The 17174-nt window shown below is 49.7% G+C and overlaps 1 protein-coding gene across 5 annotated transcripts in view; it reads left to right on the forward strand.

Moving 5' to 3' along the window:
• Window positions 1-17174, forward strand: part of TSC1 (TSC complex subunit 1) — a 48554-nt gene that overhangs the window by 14613 nt on the left and 16767 nt on the right. For all 5 annotated transcript variants that reach the window (XM_059410441.1, XM_059410439.1, XM_059410440.1 and 2 more), the window contains 10 exons: window positions 1085-1270; window positions 2382-2485; window positions 3734-3886; window positions 5831-5975; window positions 7463-7617; window positions 7989-8062; window positions 14578-14753; window positions 16119-16234; window positions 16541-16652; window positions 16979-17097. In XM_059410441.1, the coding sequence (XP_059266424.1) occupies window positions 1165-1270; window positions 2382-2485; window positions 3734-3886; window positions 5831-5975; window positions 7463-7617; window positions 7989-8062; window positions 14578-14753; window positions 16119-16234; window positions 16541-16652; window positions 16979-17097 (1260 nt within the window). In that variant the 5' untranslated portion in view covers window positions 1085-1164. The remainder of the gene's footprint in view (window positions 1-1084; window positions 1271-2381; window positions 2486-3733; window positions 3887-5830; window positions 5976-7462; window positions 7618-7988; window positions 8063-14577; window positions 14754-16118; window positions 16235-16540; window positions 16653-16978; window positions 17098-17174) is intronic.

Genomic DNA, 17174 nt, shown 5'->3' on the forward strand with positions numbered 1-17174 from the left:
ATATGGATAGTGACACTTGGAGAATGAGCTGCCTTTTTTTTTTTTTTAAAGATTTTATTTATTTTTTGACAGAGATCACAAGCAGGCAGAGAGGCAGGCAGAGAGAGAGAGAAGAGGAAGCAGGCCCCCTGCTGAGCAGAGAGCCCGATGTGGGACTCCATCCCAGGACCCTGAGATCACGACCGACCCGAGCCGAAGGCAGAGGCTTAACCCTCTGAGCCACCCAGGCGCCCGGAGCTGCTTTTTTTTGTATAAAGATCAGTCAGCGACTCCGCCCCCAGCAGGAATGGAGTCTCTGAATGGGACAGATTTACCTTGTGCCCCTTTCCATGCCTCTTGCCTGTGACCGGTGGCATTAGAATGTGACTGATGTTTGTGTGAAATACCGAGATGTGGTCCCTGGTTCAAATGAGGTATCGAATGTAAGGTCTTGTGACCTAATAAGCTAGACCAGCTTCCAGGCATTGATGGGAGTGTCAAGAGGAAAATAGTATGTTTTTAGTTCTTTCTCTGAAAATAGCTCACCTACTTTTTATTTATTTATTTTTTGAAAGATTCATTTATTTGACAGAGAGAGTAAGAGCACAAGCAGGGGGAGCAGCAGGCAGAGGGAGAGGCAGACTCCCCACTGAGCAGGGAGCCCCATGCAGGACTTGGTCCCAGGACCCCTGGGATCGTGACCTGAGCTGAAGACAGACGGTTCACCACTGAGCCACCCACGTGCCGCCTTCTAGTTTTTAGATTGATGATTTGAGATGGAAACAGTCTTAGCCAAAACCCAAGGCAGAGTCGGAAGAAGGAATCAAAGTAAAAAACTGTGCTGTGGTCCCGGCATTAAGTTGCCGTGACAGTTCCGACTGGCGGCGGTGTCCCGGTCTCTCTCCGGTGGGTGCGTTCCATAGATGTCCTCTTCGCAAGTTTGTCCGATGTAGAATTATGCTCACACCCTGGCTTCTTTCCTCAGAATTCTGGACGACAGGCTTTTCGCTGCATTGAACACATGTTCTGGTTTGTCTTGCAGGCAGTTTTTTTATGAGGAGAAACGGGGCCATTTTGTCCCACTGTGTGTCTTCCTTTTTCTCAGTCTGGTAGGGGCGCCAATGAAGAGCCCGCAGAGTCGCTAGTGCACGTCCCGGACCCGGCGCGGCGCAGTCGTGTAAGACAATGGCCCAGCAAGCGAACATCGGGGAGCTCCTGTCCATGCTGGACTCCCCCGTGCTGAGTGTGCGCGATGAAGTGACAGCTGTCTTTAAAGAGAACCTCAGCTCTGGTAAGCGGGGCCATGCCCGTTTGCGCTCATCTGCGCATCAGAAGAGACTGACCTGGGGGTGACTACAGTCTCCTGATGTTGGTTTTCATCTTCCAAGGAGAGTTTCTAGAACACTGAGAAAAGAGCAGCTATTGCTGGGTTCACTCTCTGTGCTTTAAGTTTTCAATTACGGAAATATTCAGATAGACACACAGACTTACTAAGTAAGAATCACATGATGACCCCATGGCCCAGCTTCAAAGTCACTGCCTTCTTGTGTAGCCTCACCTCTCTTGCTCCCCCCAACAAGTGTGTTCAAGCAGATGCCGTGTGGAAATCACGTATGCAACTTCTGGTGTAAAAATGGGTGACCTCTCTCTTTCTTTGCTTACTGGGTTGATAGAAACCCACTATTGATCACAGAAATGGGTGCTGTTGGCAGGAGACTAACTCAGTATTCAGACTTTTGGAGTACCCATCGTCCCACAAGCCTGTACCGTGTGTCCCACTGACAAGAGTCTGTGTTTCATTATAGCCTTGAGTGAAGTTTAGAGAAAACCAGTAAGTGACTGGTTCAGTGAGTCTTGTAGAGCCAAGCAGTGGGGCCCCAGGTCCGCGGGGAGACTGAAGAAGGTCAGAGGGGCCCACGCGGGAGGGTGTCTGCAGCATGTTGTTAAGTGGAAGAAGACACACGCTCAGACTGTGTTCGTGGGCGTGGGGGCTCTGTGTGCACATGCGCACGTGTGTGGTTTTCCAGAAAAAGGCTGGAAAGCCCGTGGACCAGACTGAGGGATGTTGGTCTCTGAGGAGTGGGTTGAGAGAGGCCCGTAGCGAGGACTTTCGTCTTCTGTACTTTCCCATCATCTGCACCATTATCCGTGGACATGGTTACCGTCTTATAATCAAAGATGGCAATCAGTAAGAGAAGACAGCATTTCAGTGCTTTCGTGGATGTTCAGGCAAGTTAATCTGGTATCATCCTATTGTTAAACCTCAGTGGATTGAGGTAGAAATAGAATGTCACGTAACTTTGGAAGCATTAAGAAACACTTTCTGGATTTCATGACCGACAGCCATTTGAGGCGAGTTGAGGATATTAAAGGAAATAACTCTTCCCTTTTCCTCTCTTCAGACCGTGGTCCGATGCTCGTCAACACCTTGGTGGATTATTACCTGGAAACAAATTCTCAGCCGGTATTGCACATCCTGACTACCTTGCAAGAGCCTCACGACAAGGTAACTGCTGGACATCAGGGCTGGGCTGCTCAGTCCGGCCCTGGCCCGTGCGACGGCTCCTGTGTGCACCCCCCGGCCCGTGCAGTCTGTCGAGAGCGTGCTCCTTCCGCCTCTCTTGCCACAGACGATCCTGTTCCCAGATTGCAACTGCAGAGAGAAATAATTGGCAAAACCCATGTGTCCTGAGAAGTTTACAAAATAAAACGTATTCCAGAGGGGTTTTAAGCTCTTGCTATTCCAAGAAATCCTATAATTCCATTCCTGTCATTGTACAATGACAGCCTGACCCGTAAGGTGCCCATCTTTAAATCCATGCTTTGAGTAGGATTTTGGACTTAATCGGTGTGGGAAAATCTGTGGATCCAGACAGCTAATGGGCCTAATTGTGGAGTCCTGTTGCCCAGCACCAGGCTCGTGCAGGACTCCTTAGTGTTTATTTTTGTTGGTGGAAAATAGCTCACAAGGCATTGCTGTTGCACACTTCGGTGAAGTGTTGAGTTTCTTTCTTTTTTGTTGAAAGATTTAATTTATTTATTTGAGAGAGAGAGAGGTATTGAGGGAACACAAGCAGGGGGAGTGGGAGAGGGAGAAGCAGATGCCCCGCCGAGCAGGGAGCCCGATGCAGGATTTGATCCAGGACCCTGGGATCATGATCTGAGCCAAAGGCAGTTGCCCAACAACTGAGCCACCCAGGAGCCCCACCTGTTGAGTTTCTGTATGCTAGTGGCTCACCAGGATTTGAAGACCCAGCCATTGTGTGCTTTTCCAGTATATTTTGTTCTGTTGAATTTTAATTTCTAGACTACCCAGTTTATATTTGGGCCAAACTGTGTAGACAGGGCTATGGTACCATAAGCAACTGCTTCCAGCTGGATCCCCTCACAGCGTCAACAACCTGTCGCAGGCTTGGGGTCAGCGCTTATTGGAAGAAGTAGCTTATTTGTACTTTAATAAGGAGTGAGGGAGTCTGTCCCCCCCCAACTTGCACATGTGTATCATGGGATCTTTTTCAGGACTTGCCAACTTGCTGCCCTCTCTCTGGCAGAACTTAGCGGTGTTTGGTGTGCCACTGTGATTTTTAAAGATCTTTTGTGGCCTTTGCTTCCCATCCGTGGCAACTCAGGGGACTGGCATACGTTACAGCTACGTCTGTTGGTGTCCCCTACTGCGTTCGGATTTCCCTTGATTTCTTCCCACCCCCACCCAGCCTTACTGAGACCTCTTTCTCCTGATCTTTTACGTGTTTAGCACCTCTTGGACAAAATGAACGAGTGCATGGGCAGAGCCGCCTCTCGGCTGTCCGCCCTGTCACTGCTGGGGCACGTCATCAGGCTGCAGCCGCCATGGAAGCACAAATTCTCCCAAGCACCTCTTTTGCCTTCTTTACTCAAATGTCTCAAGGTACGATGTTTGCAAGGGTTTGAATGAAATGCCTTTATGAGTATTGTTTCTGAAACTCTGGGGAGCTTTAAAGCAAGTAAGCTAGGTTTGAACTTTGAGAGTTTAGAACCTTTCAGCATTTGGCTTTCCTCGACTAGCACATCGTCCAGAGTTGGGGCTCGGTCCGTTCTCTGTGCGCCCCTGTGATGGTGAGCGCCTTTTGTCGAAGCAGATACGGTTCAACGTGACGTTATTCCCACCGTCTTTGACTCCGGCGTCGTCCAGTCTTCCCTCCGTTAAACATCTGGTTTCTCTTTGGGGGAAGCCCGGATTCTCTTTTAGCTCGGGGAAAAGTGGCTGCCAGCTCTGTTTAACCATTTAGGAGCAGGTGCTGGTTGCAGCCATAATTAAGGTTTTGTTAATGCAAGGCCTCCGGGGTCGCAGTCTGCCTTACGCACTAAATGTAGTGTATTTTTCTACACAGCGAGTCAAAACCTAAATAGAACTTTGGGGTTTTAGTTTTGACGGTGGCTTGCTGAAATACTCCAGGCTATTAGCTAAATCTCTTGTAATTCCCGGACCCCTTTCCTAGCTGTAGACTAAGACAGTGTGGCTAATACTAACTGCCTCTACCTCACAGAGACGTGAAAATACCCAGTAGTGTTTGTTCTCGGTGGGCAGCACCTTTGGGTCGTCCGATATAGCACCCTGCAACTGATTTGTGTCTCTGCAGCGGGGTCGCCATGTCATTCCCCCTGGAGGTGGGAGTCGCGTTGCTAGGGCTTCCTAAAAACATGGGACTGAATGTTGACAAAAAACAAGGAAAATTGGAACAACTTAACTTTTTTTTTAAGTGAGTGGATTGGTGAGAATATAACTCCATCTTGAGGCCGCACAGTTCAGTTCAGGTTGTAGAACACTTCCCTTTTCCAAAAGGGTAAGTAAGCTTCGGCAGTCACTCATGGGCTGCTACCCAGGCCATCCGTTAGAGTATTACCATAAGCAAATTAGGGTTAGTCCTTTGTATGGAACTGGTTATGTGTTCTTGATTCTCCTACCAGTATTTTATGTTCTTCGTACTCGACAGGTGTTGGCCGTGACAAAAGGCTTAGTGCTTAATGTAAAACGAAATCTACTTAAGGCTTTATTTCCAGACTCGTAGATTTCCTTTTCTTTTTTTAACAGTAATAATGAAGTCTTAGCCTGCATGGTAATCTTCCGATTAATATTTTGTTTCTTAAATCTGAATTCCAGTTACTTGGCCAACATTCATGATTTAATTATGGGTCAGGTGAGCCGCTGTAGCTATGCCGAGTTGATTCATTATCCATTGGGTATTAAATATCTTCAATTAGCCTGAAGTTATATGACTTGATATTTAAACTATAGACATGGTCAGAGGTCACCGTTACTTCTTTTATTTGCTGATCTGTAAATGCTGCTATAAAGGTGAGCAATTAAGGAGACTTGTTAGCACTATGCTAATTTCTTCTTAGAGTATTTTTTAAAGGATGACTTCTGTTGTCATCCTTTAAAAAATACTGTATTACATTCCTTGTGTAGTGTTTTTTAAAAGGATTAACAAAAAGTAAGTGAAGTGAAGATTTGGTTGCATGAACGGAAACTGTCGTGTTCCTTTGTTCTGGTGAAGGCAGCTTGTCATGCTTCCGTCCATGTGCTATAGGCAGAGTGTCCGCCGGCTGGAGGACTTGGGCGTCCCCAGGTCAAGGTGAAGTTTGTTTCCCATATAGCTTTGTGCGGGGGTAGCAGAAGTGATCTTGGTAGACTCACTACAGTCGAAGCTGATCCGTGTCACTCCCCCCCAGACGTGAGGGATAGGGACATGAGTCCGTGAGGGGACCTGTAATTTGTGATCCCTGTGGAATTTAGAGCAGCACCTTGGTGTGCTGGTCCTGACGCTGTGCCTGACCGACGGCTCTCCCTGCCTGGCCGTTCCTTCTGCAGATGGATACCGATGTCATCGTCCTCACAACAGGTGTCCTAGTGCTGATCACCATGCTTCCCATGATTCCACAGTCGGGGAAGCAGCACCTTCATGATTTCTTTGATATTTTCGGCCGTCTTTCGTCGTGGTGCCTGAAGAAACCAGGTAAAGATGTCCTTACGTACCTGTTGTTCCCTGCCAAGTGAATGCTTTCACTCGTGATCAACAGGTCATGGGCTGTGAAGGAAGGCATGTAGAATTCCGTGGCTCGAGGGGGTGGTGGTCACCAGCAGCTGAGGAGTGCCTTGGGTGTGTGCGTGCCTGCTCATTGTAGGCACAAATACGAAGCCCGGCTGTTGGACACCTTCCTCATCCTGTTGGCTTAAGAGCATTAGTTGTCAGAGAAACTGGTAGGATGTAAAACCTTCTCATTGTTGGTAAACTTCCATCTCTCAAAATACCTTCACAGTCTGGGTCACAGCAATACAAGACTAGGCTTGTGGCACCTTTTTTGTCTTACTCTGCTGGTCTGTTGTCACAGAAGACAAACAAACCTCGGGTTCTGAGAAACCCGTGTCTTGCATGTGAAGGAGGGAGGATGCGGGGGGTCCTGATCGGTGTCCTTGTTTTGTAGTAGTGGGATTTCTTCCCATCCTGGCAGGGAGTCAGGCTCTATCAGGTGATTCCACAGCTGTAAGCACGTGATACTTGGAGTCTTTCAGAAGCCCAGCACGAGCTGTTCATGTCAGAAAGATGAAGTGTGTAAGCCATGTCACACCAGATATGTGGCTTCCTGTACGGGATTAAATAATAAGTGCAAGAGCCAGGTGATGCTGGTTACTTAGGACGCTCTTGGGGGCAGAGGAGTGGTCTGTGCATTATTGTGGAAGAGCCATGCGGATCCGGTGGACTCGGGCTTCTCCGCGGGGTCTGGGTGAGGTGCGATGGACAAAGTGTTGGGTTTCTCCCACTCTCAGAGCTTTAAGCTAGTTTCTGGATAATAGTTTTTTCACTCCTTAGTTACGAATCTGCAGAGCTAAGACTACAGTCTGATTTCAAAAGGATCTCTCACATTTGTTCTGCAAATGTTTGAATACTCGTCCTGCACCAAGCACTGTGCTAGGCACTAAGGGTGCAGAGGTGAGGGAGACAGGACTGTTCAAGAAGCTTAAGAAATTCATGCTGAATGCGAGAGTGGAGAAGTATCGTTACAGACTGGGAGGCCCTGGCTGACTCAGTTGGTAGAGCACGCTACCCTTGACCTCAGGGTCTTGAGTTTGAGCCCCGTGTGTGGCATAGAGTTTACGTAAAATAATAATAAAAAGCAACAAGAACAGATTTTAGGGCGAGGGATTATCATGAGAAAGTTAGGTCAGCATTGTGAGAGGGTCGAGGGAAGACCGGAGAGGAGCTTTACATCTGTCGGAGGCTTATGGGTCATTCTAAGTAGATCGGCATTTATCCAAAGGCCGTAGGGAGCCCTTGATAGATTTTAAATAGGGGCGTTTGGTGTGTTCAGATTTGCCTTTTAGAGAAACATTCGTTATCTGCGGAGCGAGGTGGGGGCAGTCGACCGCAGGTCACGCTGGTGGCCGCGTGCTCACCTTTGCTTGTGTCTGGCTGAGTGTTCTGTCTGTGATTTCCTGTTTCAGGCCATGTGACAGAGATCTATCTTGTCCATCTCCACGCCAGTGTTTACGCTCTCTTTCATCGCCTCTACGGAATGTACCCCTGCAACTTTGTCTCCTTTCTACGCTCTCACTACAGTATGAAGGAGAACTTGGACACTTTCGAAGAGGTGGTCAGGGTGAGTGACGGCTGCTCATTGGAGAGTCGCGTGCCGTGCGCACGCGCTGCGGCGGGGACCCGTGCATTCAGTAGGGGACAGATTTTGAAAAGCAGTTCGGCTCTGCCCCCGGCCCCAGCCCTGGGCAACCACTGATGTCCTTTCTGCGTCTGCGTCTGTAGACTTGCCTCCCTGACGAGCGCTTCCCAGACGGGGGATCACATAGTACGTGGTCTTCTGGGACTGATTTCGTTCACATGGCGGAATGTTTCAGGGGTCATCCATGCTGTAGCAGGTGTCTGGACTCCTTTTTATTGTCAACTAATACTCTGTTGCGGGGAGATGCCACAGAAATTTAACCTTTTATAATTTGTCAACCCCTACTCTTCTAGCCAATGATGGAGCACGTGCGAATTCACCCGGAATTAGTGACTGGATCCAAGGACCACGAACTGGACCCTCGAAGGTATAGAGATGAGGCTGGCAACTCAGAATTTCACAGCGTCTCTTGACAGATTAGTCATGTGATCAAGGCGATGTCCCTCCTGTGGGGTTATTTGGGAATATAGGTTCTTCTACGTAGAGAGTCACTGTTCTGATGGGCTTGTGCAGCTCAAACTTCGTACTTGTCGGAAACACACTCCTCACGTACAGAATTAACAGCTCCTGCCAGGGAGCGGAGGCGGTTACAGGGCAGACACGTGGTCCGCGGAGCCCCCGGAAGGCTATGGGCTCGGTGGTAGCGGTGACTGTGAGGCAGGCCGAGCGGCGTGTGGTTGGAAACAAGTGGGGTATGGGAAGCGTAGATGTCGAGGGGAGAGCTGCCCCTGCAGGTGGCCAGGTGCCCTCCAGGGGACCCCAAGAAGTCTCCAGGTTTATTCCCCAGGGGAAAAGCAGCTGTGAGACTTCCCAGAGACTTCCCATTCGAGGATGCCGGGGTGGGGCGGGCAGAGCTGAGCGGGAGTGATTCCCTGCACGGAGCGCTGAGATGCCCAGCTCCCTCCTCCCCCCTTCTCCGGCTGGCAGCTAGGCAGATGCTCCCGCTGGCAGAAGACGGAATGCTTTTTGGGGAAACCTGTCCACACATAACTGACATTTGGGGATCTCCCACTGAAAAAGCTGGTTCACTGCCTGATCTCCCCTCACAAGCCCTCCCTCTGCCACACGGAGCCGTAGTTGGTGCGAAACAGCTCCGTGTGAGAGAGACGGGCATGGGGACAGGTATACGTGCTATGCCCGTAAAGTGCAGCGACGTCACAGGAGTCCCTGCGCCCGCAGCCACCAGCCAGTTTCTCCCTGTGCTTGCTCCCATCTTTCTCCCCGTTCCCTGCCCCACTCCAAAGAAATGTCCGGTCTTGCTTTTATGTTAATCGTTCTTTCTTTTCTGTCAAGTTTTACCCCATGTATTGTTGTGCTTTTGGAAAGTGAATTGGGAAGTCGAGCCAGGCTAAGGAAAGGGCCGGTCCTGTCGCTATCAGATGAGGGCTCCCGGGAGGCGAGAGGAAGACACCGGTGTTCGTGTCCTCATCTGGCTTCCCTTCATTGAGAGTTTGCAGGGCCCCGGGCGGGGGCGTCAGTGGGCCAGGTCATGCACGGGGGCGACCTGAGACACAGCGCTCCCCCAAGTCAGAGCATCTGGCAGAGCCTGCAGCGAGGCCGGTTCCTGGATGTGCTGCTGAAACGTGGCAGAGGACGAAGACCGCGCGTGCTGCCTCTTGGCTCACGGTGACCAGCTCCCAGGAGCAGGGCAGGGCAGGGTCTGCCTGCACCGCGGATCCCGGCAGGGAAGGGAGAGCAGGGCCTTCATCAGTGCTCACTTAGGACAGACTGAGCAGAAACAATGTATCGGGCTGGGGTCACCTGCACACTGCGTCCCCCCATCAAGAAGACAGTGCGGGGACGAGGGTGATGGCCCGCCACATGCCTGTCTATTTGCCCGCCTGCCGGATCCGTGCCTTGTGCAGAACCTCCCATCCCCTGTGTCTCCTGCCTCTTTTCTGGGTTTGCTCTTGTCTTCGGGGAGTGTACCTTCCAGCAGCCATGTGGTTGGTACAGACTTCCGGGCCCTTCATTCTGCAGCCTGAAGGCTTTATTCAGACATCGCGTCTTGCTGCCAGTGCTGCTGCTGTGACCCCAGGCTCTTCTTTCTCATGGCTGTGTTGGCCGTGTTGGCTGTGTTTTTCTCTGTGGGAGCCGGTAGAGCCCTCCCTGTATTCTTCTCATGTTCCAACATTGCCTCGTCAGAACCTACTCTCCTTCTTTAATCTGGAAACTCTTTCTTTCACGTTCTAGGAAAGTTTCTCTAATTATCTTGTGCTTGATTTCCTTCCTTCCGATCTGTCTGTCTGTCTGGAGCTGCTGGGATGTCGATCGGGGCCTCCTAGAGTGTCCTCTACTTTTCTTTGCTCTCCTGTTTTTTTCTCTCTGCTCTTTTGTTCTTTCTGAAGGTTTCCTCATCTTTAGCTTTTAATCCTGTTGTAAGTTTCCTTCCTCGTGCCTTGTTCTGGGCATCTAAGACCTTTTCATGGGTCTCTCAGTGCTCCTCTTTGTAGTCGCCTGTCTTAGGTCTCATGGATGCGCACATCTTCGAGTATCTGGGAGTTGTTTGTTCCCCGTGCAATCCGTACACTGTCTTTCTTTTGAAGTCTTTGAGGCTTTCCGCAAAGATCTGGTAATCTGCGGGTGTCTGGGTAGGGTGACCAAAAAGCTGTCCACAGGGTGGGACTTGTCACCTCTGAGCTTCCTGGGTATGTGTGTGTGTGACGTGTGTGTGTGTGTGTGTGTGTGTGAGAGAGACGTGTATGTGGTTGTGTGTGTGTGTACGTATCTGGCTGCCGCTGGAGGGAAGAGCCTGGTGGTGAGAGAGGTTAGTGGTCTTGGCATTCAGAATGGACATGGCTCACTTAAGTGTCCTCAACTATTTCTGGAATAGCTCAGTCCCGAAAATCTGTTTTAGTCTCTCCAGAGAATAGCCCAGATTTCTGCTGCCCAGGAGTGTAGAGGTGGGAAGGGGATCTCGGGACCCTCAAACAGTTCTCACCCCGTCTTCCCCGCGCTAGCTGTCCTCACCTACCTGCCGTTTAGCTCCCGTGCCAGAAGTACTTGACGGGTAAACATTTTCTAATATATGTATATATTTATTTTATTTTCTTTTTTATTTATTTGACAGAGAAATCCCAAGTAGGCAGAAGCAGGCAGAGAGGCAGGCCGATAGAGAGGGAGAAGCAGGCTCCCCGCTGAGCAGAGAGCCCGGTGTGGGGCTTAATCCTAGGACCCTGGGATCATGACTTGAGCCGAAGGCAGAGGCTTAACCCACTGAGCCACCCAGGCACCTCAACGTGTAATTTTTTAGCTTTTTAAGGATCCTGCGGTGTAAGTCAGGTTGACTTTTAGGTTTGAAACAATGGGAGCTTAGGGTTCTGCTTCCTTGGATGTGCTACATAGGTTGCCTCTGGCCTGTCTGCTTTCTAGCTTTTGGAGCCTGTCGTGCTGCTCTGTCTTTGCCCATTCTCCTCCTTCCCATAGGTTTATATTTAAAAACAACCGAATCCATACTGTAGACTTGGTAGGTTGGGGAGGTTGTATAATTGGATGCATATGTTCAGTCTGTGATACTAACTTGGAAGGCTCCAGGCCAGCCTAGAGAGCCTCGCTTCCAGTGTTAGGCAGGGGTCATCTGGCTTTCGAGGAAAGCTCTATCACAAAAGACAAGAGACCAAGATAGGGGCGCCTGGGTGGCTTAGTCGGTTAAACACCTGCCTTTGGCTCAGGTCATGATCCCAGGGTCCTGGGATTGAGTCCCTCCTTGGGCTCCCTGCACAGCGGGGAGTCTGCTCTTCCCTCTGCTACCCTCCCCGCTGCTTGTGCTCTTTCTCAAATAAATAAAATCTTTAAAAAAGAGAAAGAGAGAGAGACCAACATAAAGAGAAGGAAAGGGAGCTAGAAAGAAACATAATACAGAGAGAGGAGGAAAGTATCTGAGTAGCCACTGAGATGGGGCATTTGAGTACATGCAGAGGTCAGAATGCCATGGAGGGAAACATTCAGAGACAGAGAACCCTTGAAAGTGAAAAATGACTTCAACAAAAGAACTAGAAGGTAGAGTTAAGACTGTCTCAGCAGAATCAGTGGATAGAGATGAGTTTTCTGAGCAGAGAACTAAGAAACTTAAAATAATCAGTCCAAGAAGCCAACATTCAAGGAAAAAGCTATAGAGAGGAGAAAACTTTTGTGAAAACATAATAGAAGAAAATTTCCAATACAAGTATGAAAAATACGAAGAAATATAGCAATCAGGATATTGAAGGACATGCCTGTCCTGATCAAAGGGGCTTACCTAGCGCCCAGCTTCCGTGACACTTACCTCCCATAGACCCCCTTCTCAGCTAGCGACTGGGGCCTGCGCTCTATCAGAATGAGAGTGGAATCCGGTGAGACTGAGCCCAGGAGGCAAGGGGGACTTGACTTTGGATCGTGGTCACGGGAAGTCTTTGGGTAACACTGCATAGCAGCCCTCCGAACAAACCAGTCTCGGCGGAGTGAGAGAGAGAGGCCTCCAGAGGGGAGCTAGTGCGGCGGGGGTCGGGGGGTAATTCCGGTGCTTATTTGCACAGCGTCGTGTAAAAGTTGTATCAGGCCTTGTTTCAGAGCTGTTGAGTCCGGTTAGGAAGATTGTAATAGAAACACAGAGGACTCAGGACAAGAAACAGAAAAATCCAAACTCCAGGATAAACTGAGTCTAACAGAAAAGGAAATCTTATAGTTCACTCTAATTTCTGAAAACTAATTTTGAAGAAAGCAAAACTATGATCCGTCTGCTGAGAGCAGGGGGGAGGGAGAAGGATTTTCGGAAGCGGTCTGCGCCCTCGCTGGCCCTAGTAGCAGTCTGCAGGGGATGGGGACAGTCTGTATACGGGAAATTCAGAGCGTAGAGCGTATTCTTTCAAAATAATATGCAGGCGGGGTACCGGTTCCGCCGACAGACCGGGGAAGTGGTTGAGGGGAAGGACGCGGGAGGGACCTTTTATCTGACTCTTTAAACAGCCCTGTTTCATCAAATGCAAGATGTCACGGAGCCCTTCTATTTTGGGTTCGTCTGAGAAAGAAAAAAATGCCACAAAAACTAACACACAACTAATTAGATCTGACTTCTCAGTTTCAGAGACATTGGATGTGAAAAATGCTTTTAAGAACCAAGGAAATAGCATAAGTCCGATTAACTCAGACATGTAAATGTATATTCTACTGTGTTGTGAGTCCACTGGATTCTCTAAAAGCGAGGCTCCTGCGTGTACGTAAGCGTCCTGACCCGTGCTGTCCCCTCACCCCTCGCCCCTGGTGCCGGGAGTACCTGGGGAGGCGGCCGCCCTTAGCACGCAGGAACCCCGGGCAGGGAGCACCCGCTCAGACTGCAGGGGCGGTGCTGATGCGAAAGGGTTTGCCCCGAGGGATGCTGCCCGTGCCCTGGGGACTCTCTGGTTCTGTATTTGGTATCCCATCGTCACCGTCTCAGATCAAGTGGTGCGTTTTCTAGAGCAATTGTATGGAAGCTGATGTTTTGTTGGGGTAAATCCATGGCGTGCCCTTAGTGCAGTGCTGATTTTTCTGTGAAATTTGGAACATGAAAATGAGTCTTGCTGGATTCCTGCTTTCTTGGATAACTGGATAGCGAAATTACGCCGTCTTAAAGTTCATACTGGAGCAGGTCCCTGGTGTATTCATTATTAGGGCTTTGTAGACCGCTTGGCAAATACTGGAGAGGTGAGAAGGGAAAGGACATCGCCCATGACTTTCGGGTCTTTTAATCTGAACACTTGGTGCCCTCGTCTCTCTCTCGTGGCGTAGCTCTGAGTAGTTTTGAATCTTTGTCGGAGCTCACTATCCTGACCGTCTTAAACCACTGAGTCTTGTAAACACGACTTTTAATATCAGCTTTAGGGGGTGCCTGGGTGGCTCTGTCGTTAAGTACCTGCCTTCAGCTCAGGTCATGATCCCAGGGTCCTGGGATCGAGCCCACGTTGGGCTCCCTGCTCGGCGGGAAGCCTGCTTCTTCCTCTCCTACTGCCCCTGCTTGTCTTCCCTCTCGCTGTGTCTCTCTCTGTCAAATAAATAAATAAAATCTTTAAAAATAAATAAAATAAAATCAGCTTTAGGGAGGTATGGTTGACATACAATAAAATTCATCCGTTTGTTAAGTTTTGACAAGTGTCACACTCACGATACAGAATGTGTCATATGCCCACAAGGTTTCTCCGTGTCCTTTGTGGTCAGTCTCTTTCCTGACACTTGGCAGCCAGTGACCTGCTGAGAGCTTTTTAGGATGGTGTAATAATTTTTCTTCTATAGAATATATCCCCTTGGTGTGATTTTGGGTTCTTTTCTTTTTTCTGTGATGAGCTGTGCTGAGCATTGTTTTGTATCTTGCCGTGTGTTGATTTCCACAGGCTTAAATCCTAGAAGTGGAACTGTGGGTCATATGACAGGAATCTTTGGCTGATTTAAAAAAATGTCCTCATGGACTTCCTCGAGGTTTGAGTCTTTCTGCGCCATATTGCCGGTCTAGAGATGGGGTAGGACCCCCTAGGCTTTGACAGGAGAACTTAAATCCCACCGCAGCCACCAGCAGCTTCCAGGCCTCCCCGGACCTTTGATGACCTTTGGTCTGGGGGAGAAGCTCCCCCAGTGACCGGCATAGTTTGTGCTCTCTTTGGAGGCTCTGCCCAGTTGTTTGTTGACATTTTCGCTTCGGATGAGGTTCTGATAACCTGATATGCCCAGTTTAAACAGGGAAGGTGGAGGTTTAGAAAATGGATGCCTGATTCTTAGTAAGCACGGTGTAATGCTTGGGCTGGTGGGGTTCTTCTGCCTTGTCCGTCGCTAATCCTGGCTCTGTGCCTGGCCTTGCATTAGCATTCTTGAGAGTTGGGTGTTTGATTAAATGGATTACAGCTTGCCTTTCTTAACTGTCGTTGCCTCTTCTAGGTGGAAGAGATTAGAAACACACGATGTTGTAATAGAGTGTGCCAAAATCTCTCTGGACCCCGCAGAAGCCTCATACGAAGACGGCGACTCCGTGTCCCCGCAGGTGTCCGCGCGCTTTCCTCATCGTGCGGCCAATGTGGCCGCCAGCCCTTATGTCGACACGCAAAATAGCTGCGGTAAGAGTGACCTCGGCTTTGTCTCTGGAAAGCATGGCTCATTTATATCCGCTTAATTTTTCTTTTCCTGGGGTGAGACTCACTGCAGCATCTAGGAACTGTTTCCCAGATGCTGAAAATTAAAGCCTCCAGTTTCTCCTGACTAACCCCTCTTTCAAGTTTAATTCGGAGCCCCACATCTTTGGCCTCCTACCCGACAGTACGCCAGTGGACCAGGGATGGGTCTTTAACACAGAACGAGGTGTATGGACCTGAGGGTTTGCTTTCCTGGAAGCACCCTGACAGGGGGTCTTTGTTTCAGACGCTTGCAGTGAGGCCCCTGGGCTGCTGCACTCACGGACACAGTTTGAGTGAATCTGGACAGTTGAGAATTGGTTTCTAGAGAAGCCAGGCTTATCTGTAGGTACTACCGATTAGGGGTGTCATCCAGGCTGTGCTTTTTCAAGTTGCCCTGAAGTTTTTAACTTGACATCAGACCTTCCTGAACTTGGGGAGTCTGGATGGCTGTGTTGGTTGAGTGTCCAACTTGATTTCGGCTCAGGTCATGATCCCAGGGTCCTGGGGTTGAGCTATGAGTTGGGGCCACACTCTGGGGGGGGTCTGTTTGACATTCTTGCCCTCTTTCTCTCCCTCCTCCTCCCCCTCCCCGCTCGCTCTTGCTCAAATAATCTTTTAATAATCAATTTTTAATAAATAATCTTTTTTGGGGAAAGATTTTATTTATTTGACAGAGATCACATGTAGGCAGAGAGGCAGGCAGAGAGAGGGGAAGCAGGCTCCCCGCTGAGCAGAGACCCCCCTGATGCGGGGCTCGATCCCAGGACCCTGGGATCAAGGGTCTTTCTTCAGAGACCAATGTCCTGAGCCGAAAGCAGAGCCTTTAACCCACTGAGCTACCCAGGTGCCCCTAAATAATCCTTTTTAAAGATTTCATTTATTGGACACAGAGCGAGCAACAGAGAGAGAGCAAGCATAAGCAGAGGGAGCGGCAGGCGGGGGGAGAAGCAGGGTCCCCGCTGAACAAGGAGCCTGATATGGGGCTTGGTCCCAGAACCCTGGGATCATGACCTGAGCTGAAGGCAGACAGATGCTTAACCGACAGAGCCACCTAGGCGCCCTAAACAAAGAAAAACTTAAAAACCAAACCAAAGAACAACCTTACCGAGCTATTTCCAAAGAACACTTAAAAAGGCATTTAAGTGTTACTTTGTCCCTACGACGTCAGCAGTCCCCTCAGTTATCTAAGAAATATGAGCATTATCGTATGGTTTGGGGGCCGTTTTTTCCCCCAGAATCATCTCAAACCGCACACTGATCATCTCAAACCGCACACTGATCTCGCATACTCTTTGCCTTTCATTGTAGGGAGTGCTACCTCGACCCCGTATTCCAGCGCTCGGCTGACGTTGTTAAATACGCCCGGGCAGCCACCTCAGACTCTGAGTCCCCCATCGACACGGCTGTTGACTGAGCCGCCACAAGTATGGTGTGAAAGAGTGCGCCTGCTTGCTTCTCTGCGTGCTGGTGAAGCGGACCACTGGGGTCGGGAGTTAGCATCTGGTTGGGATGATCTCATTGTGCTCATTTTAGGAGTTATTTTTAAGGAAAGGTGGTATTAGGAACGGTGGTTACTGTTGCCACTTGGGTTTCTCTTGGAGTCTAGATTTACAAAATGCATCATAATAAAGTTTTAATAAGATGAGTTTTTCTGTCCGGTCATGAGTACAGGCCTTTAGGGGTGCCTTGGTGCTCTTTCTCACTGCTGACGCGCCTCATTAACTCCCCAGGCTGCTCTCTGGAGCCCATCTTCGGTTTGTGGTATGACCACTCCTCCAACGTCTCCTGGAAATGTCCCACCTGATCTGTCACACCCTTACAGTAAAGTCTTTGGTACAACTGGTATGTACGTCTGAGGTGGGATTCGGTGGGATTCGGAGGGTCGGTCTGGGCCTGCTGTGTGTGACGAGGGACTGTCTCTTAATCCAGCAGTGAGTTTGGGGCTGCTTGCAGCAGTCAGCCTGTGGTTGACAGTTCATACAGTTCATACAAAGCTTGGGGGTTTTCTGAACCTAGAAAGTGAACCAAAAAAAAAAAAAAAAAAAAAGACTCAAGCTGCCTAGAAAGTTCACTCTAGTGGCTTTCTTCATTGTCGCAGGCAGGTTGAAAAGATTCAGTTTTCTAATAGGCTTGGTGATGGTGTGTATGTTGTCCTTGCCTGTGAGCAGGTGGAAAAGGAACCCCTCTGGGAACCCCAGCAACGTCTCCCCCTCCCGCCCCGCTCTGCCCCTCGGACGACTACGTGCCCATTTCCCTGCGGCCGGCCACAGCCACACCCCCCAAGAAGGTACGTGCCGGCGTGTCTGTGCTCCCTCTGCCCCAGCTCGGTGACCCACATGCGGCCTCACTTTGGGTGCGAAGCTC

Source organism: Mustela nigripes, chromosome 9 (assembly GCF_022355385.1).
Source record: "Mustela nigripes isolate SB6536 chromosome 9, MUSNIG.SB6536, whole genome shotgun sequence".
Taxonomy (NCBI): domain Eukaryota; kingdom Metazoa; phylum Chordata; class Mammalia; order Carnivora; family Mustelidae; genus Mustela; species Mustela nigripes.